The sequence below is a fragment of the Bos taurus genome, chromosome 2 (assembly GCF_002263795.3).
Source record: "Bos taurus isolate L1 Dominette 01449 registration number 42190680 breed Hereford chromosome 2, ARS-UCD2.0, whole genome shotgun sequence".
NCBI lineage: Eukaryota > Metazoa > Chordata > Mammalia > Artiodactyla > Bovidae > Bos > Bos taurus.
Genome location: NC_037329.1, coordinates 126,408,072 through 126,426,484, shown reverse-complemented (window position 1 = coordinate 126,426,484; position 18,413 = coordinate 126,408,072). Strand labels below are relative to the sequence as shown.

Sequence of the window (18,413 nt, the reverse complement as noted above, 5' to 3'; positions counted from 1 at the left end):
AAATGTAGGTTATAATAATCTGATGCAGAGGGGATCTGTGAATGTTGCCCAAACTTGTTAACATTTTCTTATAGCTCCTGGTGCCATGCTGGCAGTGTTGTAAGTTTCCCCGTTGGAAGAGAACTAAAGGCTCACTGACAGAGCTGCTCTCTTTTGACTATAGAAGTTGGGGCTGGGAAAGAAGATGAAAGTACTCAATCTGCTTCTGGTAGATAGACCAGGGGTCAGCAAACAATAGCTTGTGGGCTAGCTACTTGTTTTTATAAGTAATATTTTGTTAGGGCACAATCACATCCATTTGTTTACGAATTGTCTGTGACTACTTTTGTACTCTGATGGCCTGAGTTGAACAGTTGTGACACAGACTGTATGGGCTGCAGAGTCTAAACTATTCTGTATCTAGCCCTTAATAGAGTGTTTGCTGTATACTGTAAGCTCTAGTATCACGAGTACATAAATGTGTGCCCTGTATTTACTTTGGGCTGTTTAAGGAAAATGTTAATCCTGTAGTAGGATTGTTGAACAAAGAATCTTTCTACCTCAAAATTGCTAATCCATATCCTTGTGTATATGTTCCAGGATCTGTCTGGTTCAATAGATGATCTCCCCATGGGGACAGAAGGAGCTCTGAGCCCTGGAGTGAGCACATCAGGGATTTCCAGCAGCCAAGGGGAGCAGAGTAATCCAGCTCAGTCTCCCTTCTCTCCCCATACCTCCCCTCACCTGCCTGGCATCCGAGGCCCCTCCCCGTCCCCGGTTGGCTCTCCTGCCAGTGTTGCTCAGTCTCGCTCAGGACCACTCTCGCCTGCTGCAGTGCCAGGTACTATCAAGTACTGACCTCTGGGGAAAGGGAAAGAGGACTGCTGTGACCCCCGCACACCCCCACCTCCTCCCCCGCATGATATTAGGGAGTCCCGGCCTTCCACTGGCTGAGAGATTCCCTTCAGCATTTGAAGAAAGGAGATGGGAGCCCCTTTACTGGATCCTCCAGTGTATGTGATCCTGGGAGGTTCTTGGCCTTCCCAGAAGCCATTTCCACTTCGAACTTAACCTGCTGACTAGGTTTTCCAGGTGTAGCCATGACTGGCTTACTTCTTTCTCTCTCTGGAGCAGGCAACCAGATGCCACCTCGGCCACCCAGTGGCCAGTCGGACAGCATCATGCATCCTTCTATGAACCAATCAAGCATTGCCCAAGATCGAGGTGAGAGCCTGGGCTTCAAGGGAGAGGGGTGGAGGGCAGAGGCAGACCTTTGGTTCATTATCTCTGCAACAGCTTTTGGAGAACTATATGACCATGAAGCTTAGGACAATCTCAGCAGCAGATTGTGAAATTAGGATGGGCTTGGCCATCTTGGTGGCTCCAGAATTACATCTCCCCACAGCCATTTTTATTGGTCATGTGTTTTGATGGATTACCCCTCCATTGTGCCTAATTTGGTCAGCAAATACTAAATACTCAGCATCAAATCTTTACCCTGTAAATCCTACAGCATTTATCAGGGATTTGGGGCAGGGGTCTTTGCTTTTTTTTTTTTCCTCAAACCTCCATTTAGTAGAAACAGTTGGTATGCCCTGGGTTAATGACTGTGTCACTTTTGAGGGTGCCTAAAAGAGCACATAATTATACAACAAATAAGAGACTTCATGTAAGTATTTGCTAAAGAAAATGTAGATGGTGAAGTCCTAGGATAAGGGAGAGTATTTGTTCCCATGGTACTGAGATAATAACTATGTGGACACTACCCACAAATAGGTTACATGCAGAGGAACCCCCAGATGCCCCAGTACAGTTCCCCCCAGCCCGGGTCAGCCTTATCTCCACGTCAGCCTTCCGGAGGACAGATGCACACAGGCATGGGCTCCTACCAGCAGAACTCCATGGGGAGCTATGGTCCCCAGGGGAGTCAGTACGGCCCACAGGGTGAGTATACTACCCAGGCAGGAGTACATGGGGGTGAGGCTAGAAAAGAGTTCCTTGTTTGATAGGTTGCTATCTGGGTTATAAGAGTAGAACTATGTTTGCCTTAAATCCACCCAGGCCAGGTCTTAAAGTAGAGCAGGACTGCCATCATGGGAAAGTCCTTGAATCTCTCTGAGCCTCTGTTTCATCTGTAAAATGAGGATAAGGTAATTTAGCCCAAGACAGAGCACAAACACTTAGTAAGTGGTAATTATTGGTTATTAATTTTTATTTTTTAGTAAATTAGTCCCAATAGAATAGATATTTGCTCAAAATCAGCCCTAGATGGATCTCAAGCTGAATTTCTTAGAGCATGGAAGATGAGTGTGTAGAAAGGGAAGAATCTGGGAGGTGAAGGACCTGGCTTAGCAGCACAGCCAGCCTTGCCTGCCAGCCAGCCTTGCCCTGTGCTGTGCTGTCTTTAAGATGAGGGGCAACTGAGGCCTGGCTTTATACATTCCTGCCACACCCTCCTTAAACTTTTTTTTTTTAATGGACTATGAGGTTTTGTTGTTTTTTTAAAGAGACCATGAAATTGGTCTCTTTCCAGACCAAATATTGAATGATTCCCATTGTTTATGTCTTTAGAGTTTAAGAGTTGAGCATTATTAATGAGTTGCCAGTGAGTCACTAACCAAGTCTCTGTATCTTCTCTCCTTCCCCTCTCAGGAGGCTACCCCAGGCAGCCAAACTATAATGCCTTGCCCAATGCTAACTACCCCAGTGCAGGCATGGCTGGAAGCATGAACCCTATGGGTGCTGGAGGTCAGATGCATGGGCAACCTGGCATCCCACCTTATGGCACACTCCCTCCCGGGAGGATGAGTCACGCCTCCATGGGCAACCGGCCTTATGGCCCTAACATGGCCAATATGCCACCTCAGGTTGGGTCAGGGATGTGTCCCCCTCCCGGGGGCATGAACCGGAAAACTCAAGAAACTGCTGTTGCCATGCATGTTGCTGCCAACTCTATCCAAAACAGGTAAGGCCTGGGAAGTGAAGGGGGACAGTAGCAGTGCAAGGAGAGCATTTCATCTAATTGGGAAGCGAGCATTTAATCTAATTGCAGAGTCGTTTAGGTCGTTGAGATACTTCTGGACCTAAACCGTGTTATCTTGGTAAATAGGCATTTTATTGAGAGCTCTTTAGAAAACCATGTTTCTTTACAGTGAAAAAGACAGCAGAAGTGCTGACTTGTAAGCATCTCAGATTGGTATCAGACATCATATGTAAAGAAATTTATAAAGTATACGTTACTTTGATTAGTAAAATAGGTTTTCAGAGTTTATTTCTTCTGCCAATCCAGCTTCTTGGTTTCCAAAAATTCTTTTGAACGATGCACATGATTTGCGCCTGCGGTGTGGGAAATGGAGGATGGTGAGGTTGTGGTCTGCCGTCTTGCTTACTCTTCTGTGTGCTCCTTTGTATTTGACTCTGGTGCGAAAGTGCAGAAGGCTTGTGTGATTTGGTTTATGACTTCAACATTCATCTCTTCCTTGGCCACTGGCTTCAGTGACTATGATTCTGCTGTTTCTGAAGACTGTCTGTGTACCCCATTGTTGATGCTGACAGTTCTTACAGTGATTCTTAACTGGGATGCTGGTGAACAAAGGTAGAATAGGGTAACTGAATAAAGAGAGGTGGATTTGATAGTACTTTAGGATGATAGAAACACAAAGTTTGCAGTAGGCCCATCAAGGAAGAATACAAAGGGGTGTTCCTGGCGGCCTAGTGGTTGGGATTCTGGCTTTCACTGCTGTGGCTCAAGTTTAATACCTGGTCAGGGAACTGCGATCCCACAAGTTGTGCAGTGTGGCCAAAAAATAAATAAAACTAAGATTTTTTTTTTTTTTGAGGTGTAGTTTAAAATACACAGACCCTCCAGGTGCTATGCTGTGAGTTTGGTTGGGGTGACATGACAGAGTAGTAAAACTGAGTATTTAATCTAGGCCTTTTGCCATAGTGAGGGCCCCTAAATGGAAACACAGCTTGACTTTGGAGATGCCTTAAAGGGAAGTAGTATTTAAGAGACACAGTAAGACTCCATTCTTCAAGGAGTGCATCCTTTAAAACTGAGCGATGATTTCCTTTTGGGAGCTTAAACCCTCTTAGAACTTTTGTGGGTGGTAGAAAATAAGAATATCTGTGTGCATGGTTGTAGTTTGTGGGGCCCATAAGACTTTCCCTTGTAAGCCTAACTAGATGATCTCGTCTCACACAGCCCTGTTCATCCCTAATTTGAAAGCTTAGCGTCTCTAACTCTTGTCTCTCATACTCTGCATCTTCTTCCTTAGACCACCCGGCTACCCCAATATGAATCAAGGGGGCATAATGGGAACTGGACCTCCCTATGGACAGGGGATTAATAGTATGGCTGGCATGATCAACCCTCAGGGACCCCCATATCCCATGGGTGGAACCATGGCCAACAATTCAGCAGGTAAGTCATAGGCATCACCCCAGGGATTTCTTCCAGAACGGTCTTTATGTCACAAACCCATCGGACTTTTCTCTTCTTTTGTAGGAATGGCAGCCAGTCCAGAGATGATGGGTCTTGGGGATGTCAAGTTAACTCCAGCCTCCAAAATGAACAACAAGGCAGATGGGACACCCAAGACGGAATCTAAATCCAAGGTAATGGCTTATATCTTGACTCCTCAACTTTCTGTCCCATCCTTTCAGTGATAGGAAGGAAAAAGAAGAAAGGGTGATTAGACTCCAGCCTTTTATATGACACCGACTAGATAATCTTGGCAAAGGGTGTTGTTACCTCTTCTTAACCATGAAGAGTCCCAGGATAATCGTTCATTGAATTAGGTATGAGTTAGCCCAAGGGGTCCTAATGTAAATAACATAGTGTTCTCATGTCTGTCTGATACGGAGGAAATGCCAGACTGGCAGAGTAGAATTCTCTACGCTGTACTCTCTGAAACTGTGACCCCTGTCCTTATGCACTGATAGATGACGTATGTCATGGGTGACTGGTTGTTGTCTTCCTGGACCTTCCTGGACTCAGAACAGCAGGAATGGTTGGTACCCTATGTTCCATAAAGGGGGAGAAGAGGCAGGTGGGCTTTGGGTCCTTGACCTCTCTCAGGTTGGTCCTGGGTCTGCTCTCTGTTGGGCTGTGTGGCATTCTGGGGACCTGCTCAGTATCTGAGTCATTTAAAATATTTCTGCCCTTCGTCATACCTCATTTTCCCTACCTTATAAAGTAGGGGAAATAACAATCCTAGCTGCCACCTCTTGTGGACGTTCACCTCTGGCTTCCAGACCCTTTTAGTCATCCTCATGTCTTGGATAGTCATCCAAAGCCATTCAAGCAGAACCCTTCCTTTCTTAAGAGGAGGAAAAGTTCCTTTTCATTTTAGTCTATCGTCTCAAGGTCATATTTTTGAGTTTCTTGATTTCTCTGAAACGTCTGTAAAAGCGTGTCCAGGCTCCTGGGTAGTGGTGTGGGTGTATTAGTGACATTGATGTCAGGTGGACAAGGGTTTGACTCTCAGTCCTGCTACTGAAACACTAGGAGATCTTAGGCATGGCCTCCTTGGTGCCTGCTGCCTTACCTTTTAAGAGAAGGATAATTGTAATACCTGTTGCATAAAGGCCTCTGGCACAGCACTCAATACCTAATGTATAGGCAGGGTTAGCTTGCTTTCTTTACAGGAAGGTCTAGCTCCCTTTTGGTTTTTGTGAAGGCAGGGCAGATGTTAGTGACCACCCCAGAGTGAGAAGCTTTACTACTGCCCTAATCAAGGGGCTTCTGAGACCCCTAGCATAGGCTTTGAATCTGACCAGTTCCTATGAATCTTGACCTGCCCCTTCCAGAAATCCAGTTCTTCTACTACAACCAATGAGAAGATCACCAAGTTGTATGAGCTGGGTGGTGAGCCTGAGAGGAAGATGTGGGTGGACCGTTATCTGGCCTTCACGGAGGAGAAGGCCATGGGCATGACAAATCTGCCTGCTGTGGGTAGGAAACCTCTGGACCTGTACCGCCTCTATGTGTCTGTGAAGGAAATTGGTGGATTGACTCAGGTGAGTGCCTGGCACTTGGCTCCCCCTGTGGTTTCAACAAGCCTTTCTGTAGGTACTCAGTGGCCTCACTGGTGCCATGCCTCCCACAGGCACATCACCCTCCCCTGCTCTCTGAGTCACATACTGACAGGCCAGGGAGCCCAGGCCTTCCAGAAGACAAGGCCACGGGAGGAGGCTGAGATCTCCATGGGTAGCGTGAAGTATTAGCATTAATTTACATGTGCCCAGAGTCCCCCTGAGTTGCAAAACAGGGCAAGTCTATGAGCATTCTGATTCCATGGCAGGCAGTTTGGAGTATGAGACAAGGGCAAGATTCAGAGAGGGGTCTGGTTTTGAATTCTTTCTTAGCCACTTACAACCTAAGTGACCTTAATCAAGAGGTGTAACCACTCTGAGCCTTCGTTTTTCTTATTTGTAATGTAGGGACAGTGTGTATCCTGCTAGACTGTTGAAAGCTAGGGATAATCAAACAAAACTTGGAGCAAGATTTCTGCCACATAAATTGGTCTACAGGATGGTACAAGGGAAGCCAGAATAGTTGCTGATCCTTTCATTCTAGAAAGCTTCCCAGTGGAGATGGGACTTCAGGAGCTATTAAGTAGAAATAGTTTATGAAGGAAGAAGTAGGTGGGAAATTGTGTTTAGTTACTCTGTATGCGAGACTTAAATGAATGGATTAATCTCCACTGGAAACCCAAACTGAACACCACCCTGAGCCTTGCGCCTGCCCTGATAGCTTAAATCTTTATTTTATACTCAGCCCAGGAGTCAAACAGGTGAGGCAATCGTGGCAGACAGTTCATCATGCCTTGCAAACTTTCTTCCTATGTATGTTCTGTAGTCATCATACCAGGAGCTTGCTATTGGATCTGAATGTGCAGCTGAGCTCAGGGGGATGCATGGTGGGAAGGGGTGGACTCCAAATCTTCTAAATCAGAAGAGGAAAACAGCTGTCACCAGCAGAAGAGAAAATGATTGGAATGAAGCCAACCAACAGTCAGTTATGAATTCCTTCTCCCTCAGGCTTTATTCCCCTCCCTCACAAAAGGAAAACAAAATAAAACAAGACACGTGCACACTGCCACATAACCAGCGTGGGAAGCAGAGCCCAGCAGGCTTCTGCGGTGACCTGGGTTCACTGCTGCCATTCTCCCTGGTGTTGAGTTCTCATAGTCAGGGCACTCCTACCTGTAGAGAAAAGGGGCATTGGGTTAGGTTTGGCATACTTTTTAATTGCATGGGCTTCTGGATTCACCGGGCCTAAAATGAGGTATAGGGAGAATCCCAAAGCCCAGGGGTCTGTCTTCCAGTTTCCAAAAGGTTGCCAGCCTTTTAGATGCTGTGATGTGATTGAATTCTAAAGACAGTTCAGAGAAGATAGAGTGCTGTTATGAGTTAGTTTGTGAAGGCTCCAAGAAGGCAAAAGATGAGTCTTGAGCTCTCTGAAGGATTAACAGGGTTTGGGTCAAGTGAGGAGCTGTTCCAGTTGACTGGCCCTGATGGCATGAAGATGGGAAAGGGTCTGGAATATACCCTACCAATGCCACCTCCAGCCTTCCAAGTCTCAGCTCAGACATTGCCTGCTCTAGGAAGTGTTCCTGGTCATTTCCCCTCCATCTAAACTATTCCTTTCTTTGCTTCCTTATCACTCTTGTCTCTGGTGTCACAGGTACCAGATCAGCAGGTGTCAAAACATTTTGAATTCCCTGTGGATTGGGACTGGAAAGTTGGTGTTTGTAGCCCTTGAGAGACAGGCTTATCACGTGGTGGACGAATAAACATAAGAATACCTCAAGGGGAATTCCCTGGTGGTCCAGTGGTTAGACGCTGCCACTGCAGGGACACGGGATCATGCCCTGGTCGGGGAGCTAAGATCCTGCATGTTGTGCAGCGCAGTCAAAAAACAATTACGTGAAGAAGGAATCCTGCCTGGCTAAAGCAGACAGACTAATTGTAGGGATGGGAGACAGTGTATTCTGAAGCTGAGGAAAGGAAGCAGAGCTCTAGACTGATCCCTGGGAAGGTAAAAATGAAGTCATGGGGCCTGAAGCATCTCCTGGGTAGTCAGGACAGTGACTGCTGAGGGCGAGGGGCTTGCAGTCATACGTCACTGAGATGCGGGAGCAGGGACACAGAATGTCAAATTTGTAAGAAGCCCCACACTGAGAAGAAAAAAAAAATCCGATATGAAAACCCCCAGTTTGACAAAGTAAGTCAGGCAGGGTGGTTGTTGATATTGCCACACATCTCCATTTTATAAAATGTTAGTTTTTATCAGTGCATGTAAAATATGATTTGGATCTGATGGTGCTTTGCACATCGTTTTTCAACAGTACACTTGTGTAACGCAAAGCACATACCTTCTGAATTCTGATCTCTCTGACTAATAGTGATGTAAAATTCGCCCTATTTTGAATAAGCGCTGTCTGACAGTTGCAGTGATCTGTGGATAAAACCTGCTGAGGGTAGAGGGAAGCCATGGATTTAATGTTGGCTGTGTACTATCCACCAAGCAAGGATAACTTCTGTGGTTAACTGAGAATTGTGGTTTCACAAGATGAGTACCTGGTCGGTTGCCTGATGGGGTTTGGGGTATGTGGGCAGGAAGGCCAGATGGAAGATGCACCCCGACTCTTCTGGTTGGTTGTACAGGTCAACAAGAACAAGAAGTGGCGGGAACTTGCGACCAACCTCAATGTCGGCACCTCAAGCAGTGCTGCCAGCTCCTTGAAAAAGCAGTACATCCAGTGTCTCTATGCCTTTGAGTGCAAGATCGAACGGGGAGAAGACCCTCCCCCAGACATCTTTGCAGCTGCTGATTCCAAGAAGTCCCAGCCCAAGATCCAGCCTCCCTCGCCTGGTAAGGATGGGGTGAGCAGCCTCACCAAGGCTCACCCTGCAGGGGTAGCAGTCCAGGGCCTAGGCTCCTCATTCACCAGTGGCTGCCACCAGGGATGTGTACTCTGTCCTGTCCTACCACTGAGCATAACAGGTTGGCAGACTGAAGAGCGGGCGGTGGCGACTCCCTTGGGAGGTAGTTTGCAGCAACCCTTAAGTTTAAATTTTCATTGTGCACCTGGCACCTTGCCAAATGTTTGTAAACTAGTGAGTGGGAGGGACACTGAACAAGTCGGGAAATCTGACAAATAGCAGTGAGGCAGGCCATCTGGGAGCCTTGGCCCACTGATGTCAGCGCCTTAAGAATGCTGCTCAGACTAGAGCCCTGAATTCCCCAGGGAGCTGAGATGGCAGTGAATGGGAAGGAGGGCGTGGGGCGGGAATATGAATGGAGTACTCCGCAGGGAGCGCCTCTGCCCACCCTCCTTTCTGAGAGGAGGATGGGGCCTGGACAGGCATGTCGAGGGAGGAAGGCCAGGGCTCCTAGAAGGTGGGTGTGAACACATGTGCCCTGGGGTTGACCTCCAAGGGTGTAAGCAGTGCCTGAGATGACTCATCAGCTGGGGAGGCCAAAGCCGCGGGGTATCTGCTGCTGAGAATGGTAACTAATGGAAGCCTTAATTACTGGTACTGTGCTCATTGGCTTCGGGGAACATTCGAACTGCTGGTGACACTGGGTTAGATGCTTGAGAATAGGAGTTCCTAGGTTCCTACAGTGCTCTGCAGGTTTGGGGTAAGAGGGGACCTCACCACCCAGCTTTCCAGGGCCCCTTACTGGGAGCTTGTGTACCAGCATTACAAGGTATAATAGGTTAGACAGGGTCCTTGGGGAAGTAAAGAAAAAGAGTTGGGAATCTTGACAGAGACTCACGTCATCACCAGCATGCTAATGGTCTCCAAACGTGAACAGCAGCGAGAAGCGATGGAGCCCTCAAATTCCCTTCTTTATTACTGGCCTTGCAGATCTGCTGAGAAGGGTGATTTAGGTTTTAAAGAACCCTAGTTCTAGCCTTTTTAGTGTTCCTCTTCAAAGAGATCCTAGGGCATGTGTGTGTTTCTGTGAGAGTTTTCCTGCTCATCCTGTATCACTGTCCACAGCGGGATCAGGGTCAATGCAGGGGCCACAGACACCTCAGTCAACCAGCAGCTCCATGGCAGAAGGAGGAGACCTGAAGCCACCAACTCCAGCATCCACGCCGCACAGCCAGATCCCCCCCTTGCCAGGCATGAGGTAAGGCCAGGAGCAGGGTCAGGCTGTGTAACCCAGGGTATGTCCCTGCTCTGTCCAACCAGTGACTCCCATGTGCCTTGTGTTATTGGAGGAATTGCTTTATTTAGGGTCTAATTGGCTCCCTTCACTCTTGAGTAGGAGCAATTCAGTTGGGATCCAGGATGCCTTTCCTGATGGAAGTGACCCCACATTCCAGAAGCGGAATTCCATGACTCCAAACCCTGGGTACCAGCCCAGTATGAATACCTCCGACATGATGGGGCGCATGTCCTATGAGCCAAATAAGGATCCTTACGGCAGCATGAGGAAAGGTGACTGACTGCTGTTGGCCTTCTGTCGTTGAGGGCAGGGCCAGAGTATGGGGGCGTTGGAGTGGCTTAAGGTTCTTGTTGCTCGTCACACCATCCCCTTCATCCTCTTTCTTGTCGTCTTCTCCCTGGGCTCACGCATCATCCTTTACAAGTACGTGTTCTTTGCTAGTTGGGGCCTTTCTAGATCTCTGTTTCAAACCGGTCAGGAAAACGGAACAAACCTGAGCTCTGAAGAGGGTCTGGGTTTTGGGGGCAGGCGAGGCAGAGGTTACTCGGCCCGCTGACCCACCAGTTTACTCACTGCCTTCCCTTTTGCTCTCAGCTCCGGGGAGCGATCCCTTCATGTCCTCAGGTCAGGGCCCCAATGGCGGGATGGGGGACCCCTACAGTCGAGCTGCCGGCCCTGGGCTGGGAAATGTGGCAATGGGACCGCGACAGCACTATCCCTATGGAGGTCCTTATGACAGAGTGAGGTAAGCATGTCCCCCCACCCCCACCCCGTCCCACCCCAACACCCCACAACTATCATGGACTCAACCTGCTCTTCTGATTTTGTTTAGGACGGAGCCTGGCATAGGACCCGAGGGAAACATGGGCACTGGGGCCCCACAGCCGAATCTCATGCCTTCCAACCCAGACTCGGGGATGTATTCTCCCAGCCGTTACCCGCCACAGCAGCAGCAGCAGCAGCAACGGTGAGTAAAGCCTGGTCGCCGCGCTGCTGTGACTCAGGCTTCCCCACTCCCACCCTGACCGTCCGCTTCTCTCCTGCCCGCAGACATGATTCCTATGGCAATCAGTTCTCCGCTCAAGGCACCCCTTCCGGCAGCCCCTTCCCCAGCCAGCAGACCACAATGTATCAGCAGCAGCAGCAGGTGAGGAGGGCAGTGGATGGGCTGGCCTACAGGTTCCCCCCAAGAGCCTTGTCAGCAGGCAGAGTTGAGAAGTCCCTTTAGATTCCTTGGCGTTCTTCTCCCACCCCGACAGCCAGTTTTGTGTGAAGAGCCAAGCTTTCAGTCTCTTCTTCCCTGTTTGGGGTCCAGGCCCATCTCCAGTGCTCCATGAGGGTTAGGGTATTTTGTATTTTGATTTTTGAACCTTTCTACATTTTTCTGCTTAGAGCAAGGGAGAGCCAGAGGGAATAGAGAATGATTCTTGCTTTCAGAAGGAGCTTCAAAAGATAACTCGTAAAGGTGACTCCTTTGTTCCCGTGGAGTCTGTGTCCCCTCTCCTAGAGGGGCAGAAGTAAGCCCAGCACGTGTCTGGTGTTGCATCTTGGCAGCTGTGGTCTTGCGTCCCCGGATACAGAGTGTTAACTTTCTCTCTGCTTCTGTCCCTGTCTTAGAATTACAAGCGGCCGATGGATGGCACCTATGGCCCTCCTGCCAAGCGGCACGAAGGGGAGATGTACAGCGTGCCGTACAGTGCGGGGCAGGGGCAGCCCCAGCAGCAGCAGCTGCCCCCCGCCCAGCCCCCACCTGCCAACCAGCAGCAAGCTGCTCAGCCTCCCCCTCAGCAGGACGTGTACAACCAGTACGGCAACGCCTATCCTGCCACTGCCGCCGCTGCTACTGAGCGCCGACCAGCAGGCGGCCCCCAGAACCAGTTTCCATTCCAGTTTGGCCGGGACCGTGTCTCAGCACCCCCTGGCTCCAATGCCCAGCAGAACATGCCACCACAGATGATGGGCGGCCCCATACAGGCATCGGCTGAGGTTGCCCAGCAAGGCACCATGTGGCAGGGGCGCAATGACATGACCTACAACTACGCCAACAGGCAGAGCACGGGCTCGGCCCCGCAAGGCCCCACCTATCATGGCGTGAACCGAACAGATGAAATGCTGCACACGGATCAGAGGGCCAACCATGAAGGCCCGTGGCCTTCCCATGGCACACGCCAGCCCCCCTATGGTCCTTCTGCCCCCGTGCCCCCCATGACAAGGCCCCCTCCAGCCAACTACCAGCCCCCACCAAGCATGCAGAATCACATTCCTCAGGTATCCAGCCCTGCTCCCCTGCCCCGGCCAATGGAGAACCGCACCTCTCCGAGCAAGTCTCCATTCCTGCACTCTGGGATGAAGATGCAGAAGGCAGGGCCCCCAGTACCCGCCTCGCACATAGCGCCTGCTCCTGTGCAGCCCCCTCTGATTCGGCGGGACATCACCTTCCCACCTGGCTCTGTTGAAGCCACACAGCCTGTGTTGAAGCAGCGGAGGCGGCTCACAATGAAAGACATTGGTAAGGAGACCTCCTTGATTGGGTTGCTTAATCTGCCTCTTTACATCTGGTTCAGTGTTCTCTCTCCATCCTGATGTTCTGGATGAGTTAAAATCTGGTCCAGTGTTGACTAAAATAGAGCCAAAGAACTTTGAGTAAGGAAGAAATCAGCCGATGTCAGGCTTTACTAAAGGAATTGCCACGCAGTGATGTCCTAAGCGAGCCTAGAAGCCATGAGGGGCAGATGGGAAGTGCCTCTCACCATGTGTTCTCCTCAGAGTAGCCTGACTAATGAGCCAGCTCTGGGGTGGGGGGCCTCCTGCCAACCTGGGCGTGGTGGATGGACGACGTGGAGGTTTATTTCAGGAACCCCGGAGGCATGGCGGGTAATGATGTCCCTCAAGTCTGGGCTGCTGGCAGAGAGCACGTGGGCATTAGACACCATTAACATCCTGCTGTACGATGACAACAGCATCATGACTTTCAACCTCAGTCAGGTGAGTCTAGGTGCTGGGGGAACACCGGGAGGGCCTGGGATCTTCTTAAAGTAGATGGTACTAAGTGACCAGGGAATTCTACCCTCCCTGGCCAACATGGTCTCCTTTATTTCACTTGTTGTCTTGATACCTTCTATGCCAATACTTTGCCCCTTGTCATAGGCCTGATAATTTGTGTTAGTTGATCAGGACTGACTTTAAAGGGAATTTGGGAGAAACTTCTTGGTATTGGTAAGAAGGGCGGATTCTGCTGATGCCAATGAGGACACCATATTTTCTAGACCGAAAAGAACCTGGGGTCTCTATCCATGAACCTGTGGTCTCTGTCCCTGAGCAGAGCAGTTTCTTTATTTTCCCTTTCTTTCTTCACCTTTGCTGAATAGATGAAGTCTTTATTGACAACCATTTTTCCTAAGATGTAGAATGGAAAGTGTGAAGAAGTGTACATTGTGGGGCAGTGGGGGAGGTTAACACAGAGGTGGCTTTCCAAATTCCAAAACTTCTCTGCAGAGACATGTAGCTGGGAGTTTTCTCAGCTAGGAAGAGGTTCTTCTGCACCACCCTACTCTGTCTTTTGATCATCCTCAGTACCTCCTAGCTCATCTGTCAAGGAACTGACTAGCGGGGCAATGCTATTAATAGTTCCATTTACTGTGCCCTCACTTCGTGCTAGGTCCTTTGTGTTTTCTTTTGTGTCGTCCTCACTGTAGCCATCTGAGCAGATGTGGCCGCTTAGAGATGAGTAAATAGGCTGAGAGTCTTATTTTTGCCCAGGTTCACACAGCTGTTAGCAGTCTTTCTGAATCCAAAGCCTGCTTCCCATGAGAAAGAAAGGAACAAATATTGATTGAGCAATTTCCATAAGCCAGGCACTTGACATATTCCGTTTAAACCTCAGAACAACGCTATGAAATTTAGGAATTTGCCTCATTTTCAGTGGAAAGATAGGAAAGCTGCAGCTCAGAATTTTCAGTTACACAGATAGTTCCTGGACAAGCCAGAATTCAAACCTGGATCCTTTTTTAAGTCTAAAGCCCTATTTTTTCCTTTCAGTTATACTCTTCAGCCAGAGATTAATCTTACTGGATTAATGTTTTCTGCTAGGGGTAGGAAATAGCCTGCACAGGATCTAAGCTGGAAAGTTGTACCAGCTTGGAGCAGTGTTCAGAGAGCACAAGCCTCATCCCATTTACTGTGTTAGGTGATGCATAGAGGCCCAGCCTCCTGGGAAGTTGGGGAGGTTGGGGAAGAGTAGACGAACATCTGTCCAGCCTGCCTTGTATTGGAAGGCATCATCCCAGCATGCCTAGCCTTGGGCTCCACTGGCACTGGAATGTAGAGTGTCCTCCTAGAGGGACAATGGCAGTGACCCAATAGGTAGGAAACTGGGCCTGGTGAAGAAAAGCAGAAGTTGGTTGAGAAAGGTGAGGTGGAGAGGTGGGTGGCCCTGGTAGGTAAGGTACAGAGTTGCTGGTCAGCATGTCCATCTGCAGACGCAGGCTTCTGTGAAGACTGGGCTGAAGGAAGAACTTTGTGCTGGGCAGAGGAGAATTTAATGACTTGCTTTGTGAACAGCCTTTGGGAAAGAAGAACCCTGACTCTCCCAGTGATACAGATGTGTGATCTGGAAGGGAAGAGGGGAGGTTAAATAGAAGACTTTGGCAGGCCTCTCAAGTCAAGGATTCTCTTCTTAGCCACTTTTCTCCCTTAATTTAGTTCCTGTTCTTTCTCTTTTAGCTCCCAGGGTTGCTCGAACTCCTTGTGGAATATTTCCGACGTTGCCTGATTGAGATCTTTGGCATTTTAAAGGAGTATGAGGTGGGTGACCCAGGACAGAGAACACTATTGGACCCTGGGAGATTCAGCAAAGCGTCTAGTCCAGCCCCTGTGGAAGGGGAGGAGGAGGAAGACCTTCTAGGTCCCAAACTAGAGGAGGAAGAAGAGGAGGAAGTAATTGAAAATGATGAGGAGATGGCCTTTTCGGGCAAGGACAAAGCAGCCTCAGAGAATAGTGAGGAGAAACTGATTAGTAAGTTTGACAAACTTCCAGTAAAGATCGTGCAGAAGAATGACCCGTTTGTGGTGGACTGCTCAGATAAGCTTGGGCGCGTGCAGGAGTTTGACAGCGGCCTGCTGCACTGGCGGATTGGTGGGGGCGACACCACTGAGCATATCCAGACCCACTTTGAGAGCAAGACAGAGCTGCTGCCTTCCCGGCCTCATGTGCCCTGCCCCCCAGTCCCTCGGAAGTATGTCACAGCAGTAGAGGGCACACCAGGGACAGCAGAGCAGGAGGGCCCCCCGCCTGATGGCCCTCCAGAAAAACGGATCACGGCCACTATGGACGACATGTTGTCCACGAGGTCTAGCACACTGACCGAGGAGGGCGCTAAGAGTGTAGAGGCCACCAAGGAAAGCAGCAAGTTCCCATTCGGCATCAGCCCAGCGCAGAGCCATCGGAACATCAAGATCCTAGAGGATGAACCCCACAGTAAAGATGAGACCCCACTGTGTACCCTTCTGGACTGGCAGGATTCCCTTGCCAAACGCTGCATCTGTGTCTCCAACACCATCCGAAGCCTGTCATTTGTGCCAGGCAACGACTTTGAGATGTCCAAACACCCGGGGCTGCTGCTGATCCTGGGCAAGCTGATCCTTCTGCACCACAAGCACCCAGAACGGAAGCAGGCACCACTAACTTACGAGAAGGAGGAGGAGCAGGACCAAGGGGTGAGCTGCAACAAAGTGGAGTGGTGGTGGGACTGCTTGGAGATGCTTCGGGAAAACACCTTGGTCACGCTCGCCAACATCTCGGGGCAGCTGGACCTCTCCCCGTACCCCGAGAGCATTTGCCTGCCTGTCCTGGACGGACTCCTACACTGGGCAGTCTGCCCTTCAGCTGAGGCCCAGGACCCCTTCTCCACCCTGGGCCCCAACGCCGTCCTCTCCCCACAGAGACTGGTCTTGGAAACCCTCAGCAAACTCAGCATCCAGGACAACAATGTGGACCTGATCCTGGCCACGCCCCCCTTCAGCCGCCTGGAGAAGTTGTATAGCACCATGGTGCGCTTCCTCAGTGACCGAAAGAACCCAGTGTGCCGGGAGATGGCTGTAGTACTGCTGGCCAACCTGGCACAGGGCGACAGCCTGGCAGCCCGTGCCATCGCAGTACAGAAGGGCAGCATCGGCAACCTCCTGGGCTTCCTGGAGGACAGCCTTGCTGCCACACAGTTCCAGCAGAGCCAGGCCAGCCTGCTCCACATGCAGAACCCGCCCTTTGAGCCAACCAGTGTGGACATGATGCGACGGGCTGCCCGTGCGCTGCTGGCCCTGGCCAAGGTGGACGAGAACCACTCAGAGTTCACGCTGTATGAGTCACGGCTGTTGGACATCTCGGTATCACCGCTGATGAACTCACTGGTTTCACAAGTCATTTGTGATGTACTGTTTTTGATTGGCCAGTCATGACAGCCGTGGGACACCTCCCTCCCCGTGTGTGTGTGCGTGTGTGGAGAACTTAGAAACTGACTGTTGCCCTTTATTTATGCAAAACCACCTCAGAATCCAGTTTACCCTGTGCTGTCCAGCTTCTCCCCGGGAAAAGAAGTCTCCCCTATTTCCTCTTTCCTCCCCCTTCTCACCCCTTCTTCACCTTCACCCTCACCTTTCTAGTCCCTGTCCTCACTTTACTCCCCTCAGGACCCTGCCCTATTTGAAAAGACAAAGCTCTGCCTACATAGAAGACTTTTTTTATTTTAACCAAAGTTACTGTCGTTTACAGTGAGTTTGGGGAAAAAAAATAAAATAAAAATGGCTTTCCCGGTCCTTGCATCAAGGGGATGCCACATTTCATAACTGTTTTTAATGGTTAAAAAAAAAAAAAAAAAGGAAAAAAAAGTACAAAAAAAAATCCTGAAGGACAAAAAAGGTGACTGCTGAACTGTGTGTGGTTTATTGTTGTACATTCACAATCTTGCAGGAACCGAGAAGTTCGCAGTTGTGGACAGACCCTGTTCACTGGAGAGGCCTGTGCAGTAGAGTGTAGACCCTTTCATGTACTGTACTGTACACCTGATACTGTAAACATACTGTAATAATAATGTCTCACATGGAAACAAGAGAAAACGCTGGGTCAGCAGCAAGCTGTAGTTTTTAAAAATGTTTTTAGTTAAACGTTGAGGAGAAAAAAAAAAAAAAGGCTTTTCCCCCAAAGTATCATGTGTGAACCTACAACACCCTGACCTCTTTCTCTCCTCCTTGATTGTATGAATAACCCTGAGATCACCTCTTAGAACTGGTTTTAACCTTTAGCTGCAGCGGCTGCGCTGCCACGTGTGTATATATATGACGTTGTACATTGCACATACCCTTGGATCCCCACAGTTTGGTCCCCCTCCCAGGTACCCCTTTATAGTATGACGAGTTAACGAGTTGGTGACCTGCACAAAGCGAGACACAGCTATTTAATCTCTTGCCAGACATCGCCCCTCTTGGTGCGATGCTGTACAGGTCTCTGTAAAAAGTCCTTGCTGTCTCAGCAGCCAATCAACTTATAGTTTATTTTTTTCTGGGTTTTTGTTTTTGTTTTTGTTTTCTTTCTAATCGAGGTGTGAAAAAGTTCTAGGTTCAGTTGAAGTTCCTGATGAAGAAACACAATTGAGATTTTTTCAGTGATAAAATCTGCATATTTGTATTTCAAACAATGTAGCTAAAACTTGATGTAAATTCCTCCTTTTTTCCTTTTTTGGCTTAATGAATATCATTTATTCAGTATGAAATCTTTATACTATATGTTCCACGTGTTAAGAATAAATGTACATTAAATCTTGGTAAGACGTTTGTGAGGCTTTTTATTTTCAAACTGTTTAAAATCTTGACCTTTTGGGGGCTTGGGGGAATTCGTCTTGTTCTTGCAAATCTCCCTTGGTATGTATGCTCTCTCCCTAAATGGTGACATCCTGGCCCCTGTCATTTCTGTACCATATTCCACTTGACCTTCCACAGTGTAAGTCTGAATTTAAGAAAGCTCTGTAGCCTACTAGGCTGCTCTGTCCACAGGATTTCCCAGGCAAGAATACTGGAGTGGGTTGCCATTTCCTTTTCCAGTGGATCTTCCCGACCTGGGAAATCAAACCTGCGTCTCCTGCATTGGCAGGCGGATTCTTTACCACTGAACCACCAGAGAAACTCAAAAATCTTATTAGCCTCTTGAAATAAAGTGGGTTTAAGTAGCCAAAGAAAGTAATGATACCCCAGAAAA

At 49.0% G+C, this 18,413-nt stretch overlaps 1 protein-coding gene across 5 annotated transcripts in view; it reads left to right on the top strand.

Annotated features, from left to right (window-relative positions):
• ARID1A (AT-rich interaction domain 1A) overlaps positions 1 to 17,992 on the top strand; it is a 69,265-nt gene extending 51,273 nt beyond the window's left edge. Inside the window, exons 5-20 of one of the 5 annotated variants that reach the window (XM_024977010.2) lie at positions 580 to 820; positions 1,114 to 1,203; positions 1,756 to 1,923; positions 2,632 to 2,944; positions 4,257 to 4,402; positions 4,487 to 4,596; positions 5,791 to 6,000; positions 8,653 to 8,860; positions 9,997 to 10,129; positions 10,268 to 10,440; positions 10,763 to 10,913; positions 11,001 to 11,135; positions 11,219 to 11,315; positions 11,786 to 12,677; positions 13,023 to 13,153; positions 14,891 to 17,992. In XM_024977010.2, the coding sequence (XP_024832778.1) occupies positions 580 to 820; positions 1,114 to 1,203; positions 1,756 to 1,923; positions 2,632 to 2,944; positions 4,257 to 4,402; positions 4,487 to 4,596; positions 5,791 to 6,000; positions 8,653 to 8,860; positions 9,997 to 10,129; positions 10,268 to 10,440; positions 10,763 to 10,913; positions 11,001 to 11,135; positions 11,219 to 11,315; positions 11,786 to 12,677; positions 13,023 to 13,153; positions 14,891 to 16,621 (4,929 nt within the window). In that variant the 3' untranslated portion in view covers positions 16,622 to 17,992. Of the gene's footprint in view, positions 1 to 579; positions 821 to 1,113; positions 1,204 to 1,755; positions 1,924 to 2,631; positions 2,945 to 4,256; positions 4,403 to 4,486; positions 4,597 to 5,790; positions 6,001 to 8,652; positions 8,861 to 9,996; positions 10,130 to 10,264; positions 10,441 to 10,762; positions 10,914 to 11,000; positions 11,136 to 11,218; positions 11,316 to 11,785; positions 12,678 to 13,022; positions 13,154 to 14,890 lie in introns of all 5 variants that reach the window. The other 4 variants (XM_024977026.2, NM_001205785.2, XM_024977021.2 and 1 more) reach the window with 4 other exon arrangements.
• The last annotated feature ends 421 nt before the right edge of the window (positions 17,993 to 18,413 follow it).